Here is a 15,231-nt window from a genome sequence, read left to right on the forward strand (position 1 = left end):
GAGTGGCTGGAAGGTTGTGTGGAGGAAACGGACCTGGAGGTATTGGTCGATGCTCAACTGAGCATGAGCCAGCAGTGTGCCCAGGTGGCCAAGAAGGCCAATGGCATCCTGGCTTGGATCAGAAATAGTGTTGCCAGTAGGAGTAGGGAAGTAATCATCCCTCTGTACTCAGCCCTGGTGAGGCCCCACCTCGAGTACTGTGTCCAGTTTTGGGCCCCTCACTGCAAGAAAGACATTGAGGCCCTGGAGCATGTTCAGAGGAGGGCGATGAAGCCGATGAGGGGTCTGGAGCACAGGGCTTATGAGGAGCAGCTGAGGGAGCTGGGATTGTTCAGCCTGGAGAAGAAGAGGCTCAGGGGAGACCTCATCGCTCTCTATAACTACCTGAAGGGAGGTTGTAGTGAGCTGGGGGTCGGCCTCTTCTCTCTTGTAACTAGTGACAGGACGAGGGGGAATGGCCTCAAGTTGCACCGGGGAGATTAAGGCTGGACATTAGGAAATACTGCTTTTCTGAAAGAGTGGTCAGGCGCTGAAATGGGCTGCCCAGGGAGGTGGTGGAGTCACCATCCCTGGAGGTGTTCAAGAAACATTTAGATATAGCGCTGAGAGACATGGTTTAGTGGTGGTAGGTGGATGGTTGGACTGGATGATCTTGTAGGTCTTTTCCAACCTGGCTAATTCTATGATTCTATGGCACCGCTTCTTCTGCAGTGTTCACGCAGTAAATAGCCCAACCAGTATTTACCTGTTACATGGCTCATAGACACTGTATGAAGCCTGAAAAGAGAACCGCATGGCTAAGCATGGCTTAATTTTGTCCCCTACTGTGCAAACAGAAAGGGAGAGTGCTGTAAGAGTTTTTCTCTAATAAAAGCTGAACAAACATCAATTATCTTGAAATTACATCTGCAGAATAGGTACTTATATACACATCCCTGCTGTGCTACACTTCCTAGAGTTTGCAAATGCCATCAAGATGTGCGTGCCACAACGTGGAAATGGAGGGGATCCAGGACCCTCGGTACTGCCCACCGCATTCCGAACAAGTACTAACCTGCTGGCTTGGTTTCCCTAATTAATGCATACTGTATAGTGACATCAGTAACACCAGAACTAATACACATGGGCCTACAGTGATTTAATGTTGCAGCTGAAACATTAAACATAATAGGAGTATACCTCTAAATCTTTTAACCAAATAATTATTTTCTATAATGAAAGATATCAATGTAAACCTTAGCTCCTGGGGAGATAACTTGCTCTTCTTGTGTGATGAGATCCGTCCACAGGTTCCATTGCCCACTTCCATACTTGTAAAAATAAAAGTCATAAACAGTCCCTGTTAATTAAAAAAACAGAACATGGGAAAACCCACTGATTAGAAGAAACTTCTATAACACTAGTGTGAGAAGTCCAACACAAGGAGACAACGAAGACCTTTTTATTTCTCCTCCCCTCTCTGCCATGATCAGCACACAACTATTTTAGGTCAGATTCAGTCATTCAGCCCGTGAGGCGCACGCTGCTCCTGGCTGAAGGAGCAGGAAGGCAGCCCACCGTGCAGCCCGCGGCCGGCAGGTGGTGGCTCTGCTGCAGACCTAGCGTCGGACATACGCTCTATTCTCCGTCAAGGCACCAAGGCTACTAATTGCTTTTTAAAAAGCCAGGCAAGTACATTTATTAAGTACCTTTTTCCGGGAAGATATTGTTTCTGGTAATCTTCACATTTTTAGGGCGGGGGTTTCCATCATCCATTCCCATTAACAAGTTACGGTAAAACAAGTCAAACTTCTTTCTGCTGTCTGCATCGATGGTCCCACCAATTGTCCAAACCAAAGCAAAAAGGAAGAGCCCCTGCAGCCACAAGGTGATCTGCTGACTAGACATGCTTTCCTTCCCCTCTTCCTCAGGTTGCCTTATTTCATCTAAAACACATTTTTTGAATTCTAGTTAAATGCTAATAATGACCATTAACCCCAACTCAAAACCTATTTCTGCAAAAAAGTATTCTGAGACAAACTTAGAGCATCCATGTAGGGAAGACCTCGCCTGTGTAAAGTTCTACGAGTAATTACAGATAGAAATGAATGAGAAGAAGGTTTTACAAAGGGCCCTTTTTTTTTTTTCTTCAGATGCTAGCAGACAGCAAACAAAGCACATGGAATATGCTCACAAGGCCACGTGCTGTTCTGTAATGACACCAGTGCCCCAGCGGGAAAGCTCTGTATGCCAGCCAAAGCACTATATAATTAATACTGATCTGAGAGAAAGGGCTTGTGTTGTAGGATCTGAAGCAGCAAAAGAAATTCCTTGCATCTGATAAACTCCATCTTGTTATAGAACAAAGGGAAAAAAAAAAAAAGGAATAAAAAGATTGAGATTTAGGGTACTTACCAAGCAGACAATTATAGAGTTTCATCAAGCTGTAAGTCAGATGAATAGAGGACGTTTGTACTATGGCTTTGCAATGATGGTGAATAAAATCTAAACAGGGCTCAACTAGCCACATAAACATGTCGTTGACCTGCCAGGAAAAAGGAAAACGGCTTTGTAACAATGCAGCAGTTGCCACGCTTCCCACTGTCTCCAATTCACTGTCAATAAAACATACAACAACCGAAACTGTCCAAGCTGACAGAAGGAAGATCAGGAAGTGGCCACCGTGAGACATTTGATGTGATCACAAAGTCACACAGTCATTACCTGATGGTGAAAACAAGCTGCTTCTGCCCCATGGAAGTTTTCACCCCCAATTTTGTTACCCAGTCAGTAATCCCAACAGCAGAGCAATAGGTCAGCCTAGGGAGGCTGCTGCTTTGCTTAGGCAACAAAAAAATTCCAGTGTGAACAAAGAAAAGGGCCTCAGCCTCCTTTGAAAAAGACTGGCCTCTACTGAGGACCCAGCAGAGATATTGTGCCACAACAGGAGTTCCAGAAAGCAGAGACTGGAACTTGTGGGAGTGCTACATCATGCTGGCAGGCTGGTGGGATCTGCTCTGTGAACTCAAGAGGGAAAACAGGAGAGGAATTGTGACCTAGGCTCTTCTCAGGGACTTGTACTCAAGGAGATGCACTCCTTGGGCCAACCTAACTGCTGACTCAGAAATAACTACTTTATTTTGATGAACTAAGAGGACTGTGCCAATAAAGAGCTCTTATAGACTTTGCACTTTTGAATTTGGTCCTAATCTCCTGCAAAAACTCAAAACAAATCTTGTTAGATCAAGAAATTAAGATTTTCTTCAGCTCTAATCCAATTCATCAGAACACAGAATTATAGAATTATCCAACATAAACAGGTCGGAAGGGACCTTAAAGATCACACAGTTCCAACCCCATGCCATGGGCAGGGTTGCCAACCAGCAACTCAGGGCCCACCCAACCCAGCCCTGAGATCCAGGGATGGGCACCCACAACCTCTCTGGGCAGTGGTGCCATGGCCTCACCGCCCTCTGAGCGAAGGATTTCCCCCTCACATCTGATCTAACTCTCCCTTCTTTTAGTTTAAAACCATTCCCCCTGCCCTATCGCTATCAGACCATGAACAGATTTTTTTCTGATTCTTTCGCGATTTTGATGACCCATAAATTATAATTTGAATTTTGATAAGATTAAAAGCTGATTCCCACAAACACCTACTTTCATTTGCAACCATAATGAAGACATAATACACAATCTGTATTCATATTTGTGCAAGCAATCCAACACATGAAGGACAATTTACCAAGTGCCCCTAAGGTGACTATGCCGCAGAAGATAAAGCTATCGATCTTAATTATTTCTCAAGTATTTCTCAAGATGAACTCTACAGATGTCTCAGACAGAAGAAGGATGAGTTCAAAACATTTCTAGTCTTTTGGTTTTTCCCACGTTGTGTTTCTACTACTCATGGCACCTGCACTTCTCATGCCCTGATATTTGACATTGATAACTACAAAACAATTCACGACAGCCCCTAAGAAATCTGGGATGCTCTAAATCGTGAAAGTACTTCAACAAGTTTGATTCTGCACGCTTGATTTCAAGACAGCAAACTAAGCATCACTTTCAAGTCAATCTGCTAACTGGGACCTTTGCCAATAATTAATTCTCTCACCAGCTCTCGGTGTTCTTCCTGTAGGTTTGGAGGCAGTGTATGCATGTAGGAATCCTTCAGCGGCTTCCAGCCTAGCTGCTGTGGGTCCATATAGATCATACCACACCTGGAAAGAACCAACATTTACGGCAGAGGAAGAGATGCAGAAGATGGGATGCTTCATGTCTGAGTGTCTTCATATTACCTGCTAACAGTTGCTGGAGATGCTTCCTCTAAGTCTGCTGCCTCAAAGATTAAGCTCATTTTTGAATTCATCTGAATTATTTCACCACTCATTAGGCACAGCTAGAAGGAAAACATCAAGGAAACGTGACCTAGTCATGTCAGCACTAATCTATCAGGCAAAACAATGCCTTACACAGTGTCATACAATCACCACACTTTCTACTTAGTGTCACTTGTCATTCACTCATTTCTGTCCTTGTAACACTTGCTATCTTCTGACCTCACCCCATTTTTTCCGTGTGTTACTGTAATGGCATACAGAAACAATGCTGTATCTTTAAATAACTCTGTAAGGAAAAGCAGTTATGATCTGCAGCTTTTCTTTACTTAATTTATTCACTAAATAATTTATGCAAATTCAGCTTTCAGTTCCAGAACTGAGTTTACTCATTTCAGTTTCCTAAAATGATCAATAAATAAGCCTCAGTTAGCAACCTCATTTCAATGAAGTCAGAGCAAGATAAGGCTTCTACGAAGAATTAACAGCTTACTGTTTTCTACTGAACTAGACCATGTAACGCAAGGAAAAAGCAATGCTTTTAAGCATGTCAGCTTTTCCTAAGGCTTGCAGCATGCTGTGGTTACACTCTTTGAACACCATGGTAGCAGCGCTGCTCCTCTTACTGCAGTAAGGTATGTATTCAAGTATGAAGCAACTGGCTAAAATTAGGCTACCTTTTTATTGTCATCCAGGACAGTGTTCATGTTCTCTATCCAAACTGCATCCACTGGGCCATCAAATACAATCCACTTTCTATCATCTGTTGTAGAAGATGCTTGTGCCCTGAAGGCGTGTGCAAGAACCCCATCTGTCCACTCATGGCTTACAGGATCAAAGCAGCCGTACAGTTGTCCCATGGTAATTGCTTTAGGATTAATAATTCTGTATTCAACAGCAAATTCATCCATTGATTTTGCTGTGTAGGAAGACAAACAGAGGAACTTGAAAATGTGATAGGTGTGTTTTATTCAACATCTGAGCAAGAACATTTCGAAAGGTTCCTACTTTAGCTGCACATCTGAAGACAGCTGAAGACAGCTGAAGACATTTGAAGTTAGGCAGCAGTGAACAATAATTTCCTTTACTTGTACAAGAAAAGTGCAAAGCGCTTTGTGCAAAAGCACATTAAAAAAAGAAAAAATAAAGAAAGATATATGAAGATACATAAAGAAAGGTATATATAAAAAAAAAAGAAAGCATAAGAGATTTTGTATGTTTAAGGGGACTACTTACAACCGCCCCATCAGAGCTTGCTTTGCAGGCTTTGCAAGGATATTAAGAACAAATACAATGCTTAAAAATGCACTGAAGTATAAACACATTACTGTGCTTTGCTACTCCAGTAAATACAGACCAAACTACTTCCAGATAATACAGAAAGCAAAACTAGTTCAATGAACAGCAACTTCCTGGTTGAGAAAACATAACAGAGGATTAACAACCTCAGCGTGTCTCTACAAAGAAAAAAAAACATCAGTCACAGAATAAATTTCATTTAATGTTAAGTTTGGGGTTGGACAAAGTTACCTGCACACAGATCCCCAAGGGCTCCAGCTAGCACTTGGTATGCACACGTCTTCCCACCCAGAGGATCTCCAACGATCATGAAACCATGGCGCACCAGCATCATTTCGTACACCTGCAGCAGTGACAAGACACTCATCTTTAACATTGCATAAAAGTGTGCGCAATGCGTATGAAACCACAGGTTCCTCTCCTGCACTCAGATGCAGCAGAAGAAAACACCAGCCAAACACCTGCACTCCATCAAGGCACCGACCCACATCAGAGAGCTGTCTTGTTATTACGACAATTCACAGGGATATAATTTAAGAAGCTCTTCTCCATGCTTGTCCTCCCTTTCTCCTTCCTGAATGTCCTCCCCCAGCAGTCACAGCATCACTGCACAGGCTGTGGGTGTGCTTACCAAACACTGCTCATCATGGCTCAATGCATACGCGCTCAGTGCAATGAACGGTCATCAGTAAGGCGAACACACAGCAACTGGAACTCCTGCTCTGAGGATCTGCCAAAGCAGCAGTCCCCTCAAGGCTTCCTTTGAACTGTAAGCGTGGTGACCTCGTCAGCGCCCTCAGGAGATACTGCCAGACCTCACAGCAAAGCCTTCCACCTGAACACCTCCAAACAGAACCCTACGAGGAGCCCTAAGCAGGTATTGTTTAACCTCAGGTTAAGGCTGTTACCTTAAATCCCTTACCAGTTAATGCTGCCCCTGCTTAAATGAAAGATAAAGCATGGTTTTGCAAAGCAGCGTAAGCCAATTAACATCCCCTAATGAACGTGCCCAGGCCTTGTACTCCCGCTCCTGACAGCAGACTAGTGCCAGGCTGCGCTGCTCACATGGAAGAAAGCTAAGTGTTCTTTGCAAGGTCACCAACACTGCAGTGTACAGGGGGCAGCAGGAACACAAAGCTGAAGGTAAAGCTAAGCAATGAAGGGACACGCTGCCCCTTCCAGACCTCCCAAGGAGATCATGAGCAGAACTGGGAAGAGCCTGCCTGCCAGCACAGAGCTCTGTTCGCTGGGCAGCACTGTATGGGTTATTAACAGCCTCGGCTTCATTCTTTATCCTGAATCATCAGACTCAAGCTGCATCTGCACTGGTTAGCTCCTTCACAAACTGGCTGAATTCAAAACCCACTGTGAGCAAAGTAGGCACTTATTCCATGACTTTTCCTCAGTAACTATATGCTGTTTGTAACACCCTGTTAACTGATCGCAGAGACTATTACCTATTGATTCACTCATGACACAGTCAGAGAGGGGATGAGGAATATTTCTTAATCATTTGCTCTTACTGTCTCCCCCCCAGAAGTAAGTGTGAGAAGAACCTGAATAATTTTCCCAATGAACCACGGAACCGGCTGCAGATCCATTTTTCTGATATTTTCAACCACTGCCTCGGAAAAGAGCTCGTAGTCAGGTGTAGGAAGAACCACTCCAGGGAACAGGTCAGAGATGATACTCTGTTAAGGAAAGACAGAATAAATCATTCTCTAAACCCAAGGAAAATTCCCAAAAAAGGAAAATTCCCAAAGCGCTGTAACGTACAAGGAAAACAATGCTCGTGCAGGTAACAGGAGCTGAAGAGGAAACATCTTCACTGCCGACCCTAACGTCCAGGCACAAACTGCAGCCATCAATGTATTCTGCAAGCATCAGAAAGACGGGAGCGCCTGCAATTTTCCTACACACACTGATGCTGTAAAAGGAAGGCTAACCTTCTGCTAACTTGCCTCAAACTGTATTACAGGAAAGTGAAAGCTGCTGAACATTTTCAGTAATTAAACAGAAGTTCTGTGTTCCGAAGTTTCAGAAGTGACGGTGCTTGTACCTCAGCTTTTGGGTCTTCCATTTTATTGGTTGATTTGTAGCTTAGCAGTCTTTATTTTCTATGAAAGCAGCATGCAAGCAACAACTTCCTTGTTTTCATCTGACTTCAAATTTCTAAGTGACTAATTTATTTGTCCACACCTTTTCTACAGCACAAAGCTAGAACACGAACTGCAAAAAAAATTGTTTCTGCTAATGAAACTTTAGCAAGTTAACTTATAACACATTTCACAGCATAACTTCAGAGCTACCATGGAATGTCTGCTTTTCAAGACAATGCTAACAGAACCAAAGAGCGCATCCAGATCTGCGGGCTGCAACACCTGCATGCTAACACGGCAGCATCTGGAGCCAGCTGCTCTTTGTTAAGGAAACGACCTGTTTCTGCAGGTTCTTCTTGGACCTCATTACCACAAAACTTAAGCACAGCCACGTGACAGCTTACCTGAAACAACGGCACATCCTGCGCCAGGAATTTGGCGAGGTTAACATCCATCAAGGCACGAAGCAGCAGCACGCTTTCATTCTCATCTGGGTACTTGAGCTTTAAGTTTCCTGCTGCTGTCAGGACAGATTTAACAGCACGCATGCCGTAATCATAGTGATGCTGAGATGAGAGCTGCTCTGAGCACAAGCGGTAAGTGGCAACAATTTTCTGGGCAAGACTGTGGGAATTAAAACAGCACAAGTAGAGGGAAAACATCTCACCAAGCCAAGAAAATAATTCAAGCATCAAAATCACGGCAGTGGCTGTGAATATGCAGACCCATCAACCAATAATACTGGTAAGATGGCCCCAGAGGCCTTGGAAGCAAAACCGCACACTGTGACGTGCCAGAGAACCTGTGTGCCACTCACAAATTCTGCCTAAGTCCAATTTTGCAAATGGTTCTGTGCAGGGATACATATCTGTCAACATGAGATGGTAAATGAGGACTGACAATAAAGCAGGTGTTCAACCAGTACTTTTTGGAGAAACCGAACACAGACAGCCTTTCCATTATGCTTTAAAGATACATACATGCATGCACATCTTACAGAGGAATGAAGTACATTAGACTCAATCAAGGTGGAAAATTCAGCATGTCTTACCTTCGAGAGTCCAAAAATCCCATGGAATAAAGTGAAATTTCTCCAATCAAAGAATAATCTGGTACCATCATGGCAACTGTTCGAAACAATGCCTGTAAGAAAAGAATATTTAAGCTTACGCTGTGGAATCTGGTAGTAACCTGTGCTTGTTTGGTAAGAATAGTAGCTCTGAGATTTGTGGACTTTATACTTCGTATTATTTTTCATTCCTGTAGGAATCATCTGAAATAAATGAGATTGCATTAGAAGCATTACTAGAACTGCGATCTTACCAAGAGGTCTGTGCTAAGCATTATAAGAACAGATATTTAGAAAGAGTCATAATTCTAAAGAACTACTGATAGATCAAATAAGAAGGCACTATTCATCTCACTTTTATAACAGACACACTAGCACATGGCTTGGTTAACGTCTTGTATCAGGTCATGCAAAGAATGCGTGCCAAAGCTGGGAGAAGAATCCTATCAGTCCCTCCAGTTTCTCAGGAAGCTGTTAAAATGAAATTAAGTTGGGGTTTGGAACTCCAAGCCACTGTAAACAAGGAGAATTTCCAGTTAGTGAAAGCACAGCTAAAGCTGCAAACTGTTATCAGGCCAACTGGACCGAGACCTTCTGTCTGTGCATGTTGTACAATCCTGCATTGATAAATTCAGTGAACAGCACAGCAGAAAGAGTTACACCATTGAATTACTTGATTGCCATCTTCCTTTTCTTATTAAAGTAGATGAGAAGCTGCAAATTCTGCTTAATTTCTACAGGAAATCAGGGTCCTAGGTTTACCTTCAGATTATCAGGCAGCTCAGCGCGCCCAGCATACCCAGGATTCATTGTGATGAACACAGCACAGGTGGGATTAAGAGAGATCTCGGTGCCTTCAAAGATGAACTTTTTGACTTTACGAATAATAGCTTGCTGGATACTAAGTATTTGTTGGGCGACCACAGACAATACTTCAACCTAATAAGGCAGAATGTTTTGGAAAACATCAGACATACAGAAATAATGGTTTATATATTCTGATGGCTACCTACTGCAATCCTCCAGGTGAAAACCACTCAGTGTAAGACCCAGACTGAAGATCGAGCCTAAATTTTAGCCTTCTTTTAAAGCAATCCTCTGAAATGTCATACTCCCATTCTCTACTTAACCAACGTACAAGATACCAAGAGGCTCCTGAAAGCCTCCCAAAGGAAGTACAGTCCGCCTGACTGTGGGCAGCTAAATCGGGTGGCCAGGAGCTCTCTCTGGATGCCTCCAGAAGTGTTTGCCTCACACTACAAAGAATTTAGAGTCTTCAGAAAGACTGACTCACTCAAAGCCCTGAATCAAGAGGGAATGCAAGGAATGGGTAAGGCAGACCAGGGCTAATCCTCAGTGCCTTACAGTACTACAGGTTACAGAACACTGGATAATGAGAATGCTAACACTTGAGTTCATTAAAATACAAGTTACAGCAGGCAAATAGAGAAATTCAGCTGTTAAAGATATTAAAATGTAAAAAAAAAAAAACAAAAAAAAACCAGATCTTCATGGAATTTCTAGGCTTACTACTATTGACCTAAGTCCAACTCCATCAAAGTATCAATAAAACTTATCTGAAGTCATTGGTGACCAAATTCATATATATATATATAGAGAGAGTGAGATTCTAGCCAGAGTGAAGAGGGAGTCACATGAGTCTGGTTAGGAGCCAGTTGTCACTGGCAATGCAGTGACACTCATCTACTCACGAGAGGAGTCCCTCCGCTGGGATTTGTCTGTCTTGTGCTGGACACAGATAAAGGCTGCCCCAAGAAGAGGAGCAGGATAGCTCTTCTCTAACAGAAATCTGGGTTACTCTGGAATCAAACTATGACCGTCACAAACAAAAGAGGAAATCATCCAGGCGTATTTCCTCTCCCCCCACAAATAGACAACCAACAATACAAGGCTTCTACAACACTGCCCAGGCAGGCATGTGTTCCTACAACAGGCACCAGAGGTAACCTATTTCTGCAGCAGCAAGTATCAAAACAAAGCGGCCATGTCATAAAACAGGAGTAGAAAACTGGCAATAATGCTGTCACATGCTAATCTAAAACTTTTTGTGTCTTAAAGCTCTCCATTTTACTTGTCTGAGTTAAAAAATTACCTCAATCCTATTGAATTCATCAAAGCAGGACCATGCCCCGGACTGTGCCAGACCTTTAAAGAACTTGCCCATTGCCTTGTAATCAAGACCATCAGAGCAATTGAAGACCACACACTGCAACAAAACACAGAGACAACATCTCAGTATTAACACCAAGTACACCATAAAATTCTTAGCATCTAAACCAGGAAAGGATAATTCCTACCAATTTTGGATGACTACACAATGACGTCATATAGACATCATCCTAAATGCAATGCTCTTACCAACTACTTCTTTGAATAAAGTTAGAACTGGCAGAGAACAAACAACACTTGGTTAAGAACAGCATTGCAAGAAATACCTACATACCCACACAAAAACCAAAAACCAAACCAAACCAACTGCATTTACCTGTTTAGCTAGTGCTTTTGCTAGATCTTTAGTTGTTTCTGTTTTGCCAGTCCCAGCAGGTCCTTCTGGAGCACCACCAAGATTTAATTTCAAGGCTCCCATTAATGTCCTATATAAAGAGCAGCACACCCATTAGAAGCAGTAATAATTAATGCCAAATTGTTTCTGAAGGAATGGACCAGTATCTTCCCGTACAGGTTCCCCTGGCAGTGATTTCTGTGTACTTCGCAGCTTGACCTAGCAACCTGCTATCTCACAGCTGACTTCCAGAAGAGGAAGCTTACAGTCACCCACCTGGCCTGCAAGGAATGTCAAGGGTTTTTATTATAGTCATCCTCTCTGTATATCCTCGACTGCACAATCAAATGTGCAGAACCATAGGAAAAGTGGCAGAGCTTGTAAAAACACGTGGTACTGCCCACGGCGATAACTCGAAGCTGGCTTTATAAACAATGTCAATCTTTAGAATAAAGGCTGAGAATGCATGAAGGTTGTTACCCTAAATGTGGAAATGACTGTGATCTCCAAGTGATTTTCATGCTAAAAATGACATCCCTGCTAACAGTGGAGCGATTTCTTTATTTTACAAGCCATTCAAAGACTTAGCCACCAGAAGCAGTTGTTAAGTCTGGACGAGCCTGCTTGCTTGTTGCTTGTGTTAACACTACTGGAGATGACCTCTGTTTGCAGGTAATGCAGCAGTTCCACCATCTTTTCACTCCTGCTGTGAATGGCAGAAGAGCAAGTGTTTGCTGGCCTAGGCAATAATGCCAGCATGTAGCTGCAGCTTGTGTGTGGCAGTGAGTTCACAGCTACTCAGTGCCCAAGTAACATTTTTATAACCTCTCTATGTATTTGCCTGGAGATAACTATCAAGAAATCTCTTTAAATCTCAAAACCTAAAATTACCTGCTGAGATAACTCATGTCTCCAGGGTACATGGTAAGTGAAGACCCAAACACCCTTGGAGGATGAAGTATTTTCATTTCATCCTCTTACAAGCAAGCAGTGGAAGAGTCACCTACCAGCAGTCAGGCACCAGCGAGTGGCTCTACAGTTAGCTCTTCACTTGGCAGGCGGGCACACCTTACATGCACGCATTACTTTACAGAAATAAACTGACCAGTGCTACTGCACAGTTCTTTGCATTTCCAGCACTATCACCTTTCCTGGATACAACAGAGGTTATTACTGTACTGGTATAGGAATCTAAGCACTGTAAATATTTTGCTATGTTCGGACAAAGAAGATAGGTAAGAGTTGCCTCCAAAACCTACATGAGACTCTGAGATGCTAAGGCTCCCACAATTATTAACTATAACAAATGAAATTAAATACAGATTACTAATCATCAAAAAAAGATGTTATTCATCAACATGGCTCACCTATAACATCGGTCCGTTAGTGGGGTTATAACCAGGCGTGAAGAATTGCCCAGATACTCATATCCGTATTTGGCTTCTGTTGTAATCATTCGCACTATCACATCTTCCCCTTCCCAGTAGTATCTCAGCTGGGAAATCCACTGGAAGTCATTCAGATCTGTGATTTTGTCTTCAACCAATTTTTCAACCACATCACGAGCTGCAGAGTAAGGGACAGATTGTTTTGAAAAAGCCGAACACTTCTACTATCTTCGTTTACTTAAAACAATGTATAAGTAAAATAGTATTTCCTTACATATACATAAGAGTAAACCAACATTTAGAGCAGGACAAATCTCATGTCAGAAAGAAATCTCCAGCTGTTTTGTACAGGGAGCCAGCTTCACCTGATCTAGATTCCAGTGCCAGTTCTAAGCAGATGGCAGTTGTGCAGGGCTGACCCATCTCCATCACTGCGCAGTAACTTTGTAAATCTGTTTGAAGCCAGTGGCTGAAGGAGCCTACATGGGATACTTGTTTTCCCTGATAGTGCAGAGAAAACCCACCAAAATCCAATCTCATGGCCAAATTCCACTCTGATAAATAGACCATGAAAGAGCCAGGAACTGAAAGAATGCCGTTTGCATTGGAATTTGGCTCTAAAAATATAGTGCATGATCCTCGCCAGTTACAGAGCTGCATGTTTGAACACTGTATGATAGTTAAACATTCAAGTCCAAAGCTTACTTGTTCTTCCTTCTTCACTGATATATTGCAGCAACCCAAGAAACAAAATTATTGTTGTTAAATATTGATCCAAAGAGAATTTCAGCAAAGACTGGAAGGACACATGAACAAAAACCTCACAAATCACTGCATCATGTAGAGAAATAAAAAGTGAAATCATTTTTTTAATGCCTTAAGATGATCTAAAAAAATGTTTTAGAGGGAGAGAATAACATTTTTTCTTTTTAACATGCACTGAACACTGCCATTTTGCTCATTCTGAGCAGAGGAAACGCTGCCAAAGCTAGAGAATGCTGCCTGCTGCTCCCCAGCGAGAGTGTGAGCAGCTCCCCTCCCTCACCAGCCCTGCTGCTGCAAGAAGTAAGGAGGGCAATTGGGAAAGTGTTGAGACAGCTCACAGGGGTTGCTCGAGGTCCTCGGGCCTAAATCAATTGCTGGACCTCGTGCACCAGTCTAGCCACTACATCTGATTTTCATCTCCTGGGAATTAACCAATGAAAATTATTGCTATTAACCCTCTAACTCATCTTCTGGAACGGTCTGTTTGGTGGAGGAAGAACTGGAGCTGCCTCTTTCTAGTAGTTTAACAAAGTACAGCAGCGCTGCCCCGTATGGAACAAGACATCTTTACCATGCACGTCGATGACAGTAAGAGCTCCGAGAGTTAGCCGGGCTCCACTAGGCAGCTTTCCTCGCACCAAGTCAACAATGTCTCCAATCTGTTGATTGCTCGTCTCCAAGAAACCCTGTCACAGAAACAGAGCAGGCACGAAGGTAACGGCACAGCCAGCGCTCACGGTGCTCCCGTGGGTGCAAGTCAGAGAGCAGGAATGGAAGTCCTGACATCACTCAAACATTTAAAATTCTCTTTCATACACCAGAGCTCTATTGCACTACGAGCATTTTAGAAAGCTTTATGGCCTGAAATATAACGCAAGCAGAAGTCTTATCTTTCTTCCCAATAGAAATGCCAAATTTCTATCTAGGAGATGTGCGCTCACTGTCTAGTAGGTTTGGATTATATTTCTTCTGGAAATTTGTAGTTAACTGTAAATTAATAAAACCAATATAAATCTAAGATTCTGCTAACTTTACTAGGAACATTTTAAATTATTTTCTCCTAAGCCTGCACTCATGATCTAGGCAATAGGACCGAGTGCATCCTCAGCAAGTCTTCCAGACGACCCAAACCAGGGAGAGCGACTCGTCCTCCAGCTGTGCTGCCATTCAGACAGACCTCAGCAGACTAGAGAGATGGGTAGCCAGAAGCTTCGTGACTGAGAATATGGAATGAGATCTTCAGCCAGTATTAAACATCACAGACAAGATAAATAGATGTTCAGTAAGGACACAGAAACAAAGAGCTAGCTTTAAAATGCAGTACTTGGTATAAAGTTTTCATCGTTAAAAAAGCAGTCCAAACAATCTACTGACAGAATGAATGCCCAAATTAATGTGAGAACACACTATTAGGATCAGACAGAAATAATTTCAACAGAAATTGTTTTCATTACTTGATCATGCATTCCATCAGCCTCAACTGAGCATTATTTAGATGCCTTGTGATGGCAGCTGCACCACAAACACATGAGGAAAAATAACAAAACTGTACAAAAGAACAAATTTGCCTGCTTCATCTTTATCATAAGAGAATCTAGCAATAGCCAAACAACTGTAACATACTGCAAGAAAAGATTTTTGCCTGCAGTTTCCCCTGGAGCTTTGCATGTAAAGATGGGAGTTAGAAATAAAAAGATAGTGCTTAACAACAGTTTACCACTGTTTGTGTTGTACTTTCATTTACATCAGCATAACCTTATAGAAAAGT

At 42.6% G+C, this 15,231-nt stretch overlaps 1 protein-coding gene across 8 annotated transcripts in view; it reads right to left on the bottom strand.

Annotated features, from left to right (window-relative positions):
* DNAH3 (dynein axonemal heavy chain 3) overlaps window positions 1-15,231 on the bottom strand; it is a 65,653-nt gene that overhangs the window by 20,314 nt on the left and 30,108 nt on the right. For all 8 annotated transcript variants that reach the window (XR_002443182.1, XM_021411823.1, XM_021411819.1 and 5 more), the window contains 15 exons: window positions 14,035-14,149; window positions 12,678-12,876; window positions 11,293-11,401; window positions 10,900-11,013; window positions 9,549-9,725; window positions 8,769-8,860; window positions 8,122-8,341; window positions 7,175-7,309; window positions 5,850-5,961; window positions 4,997-5,238; window positions 4,281-4,381; window positions 4,097-4,202; window positions 2,395-2,524; window positions 1,689-1,925; window positions 1,236-1,339 (listed from right to left, as the gene is read on the bottom strand). Coding sequence is in view for 7 of the 8 variants with exons in the window: in XM_021411823.1 (XP_021267498.1) it covers window positions 1,236-1,339; window positions 1,689-1,925; window positions 2,395-2,524; window positions 4,097-4,202; window positions 4,281-4,381; window positions 4,997-5,238; window positions 5,850-5,961; window positions 7,175-7,309; window positions 8,122-8,341; window positions 8,769-8,860; window positions 9,549-9,725; window positions 10,900-11,013; window positions 11,293-11,401; window positions 12,678-12,876; window positions 14,035-14,149 (2,193 nt within the window). In the remaining variant the exon portion in view is untranslated. The remainder of the gene's footprint in view (window positions 1-1,235; window positions 1,340-1,688; window positions 1,926-2,394; window positions 2,525-4,096; window positions 4,203-4,280; window positions 4,382-4,996; window positions 5,239-5,849; window positions 5,962-7,174; window positions 7,310-8,121; window positions 8,342-8,768; window positions 8,861-9,548; window positions 9,726-10,899; window positions 11,014-11,292; window positions 11,402-12,677; window positions 12,877-14,034; window positions 14,150-15,231) is intronic.

This window comes from Numida meleagris, chromosome 13, assembly GCF_002078875.1.
Source record: "Numida meleagris isolate 19003 breed g44 Domestic line chromosome 13, NumMel1.0, whole genome shotgun sequence".
Lineage (NCBI taxonomy): Eukaryota > Metazoa > Chordata > Aves > Galliformes > Numididae > Numida > Numida meleagris.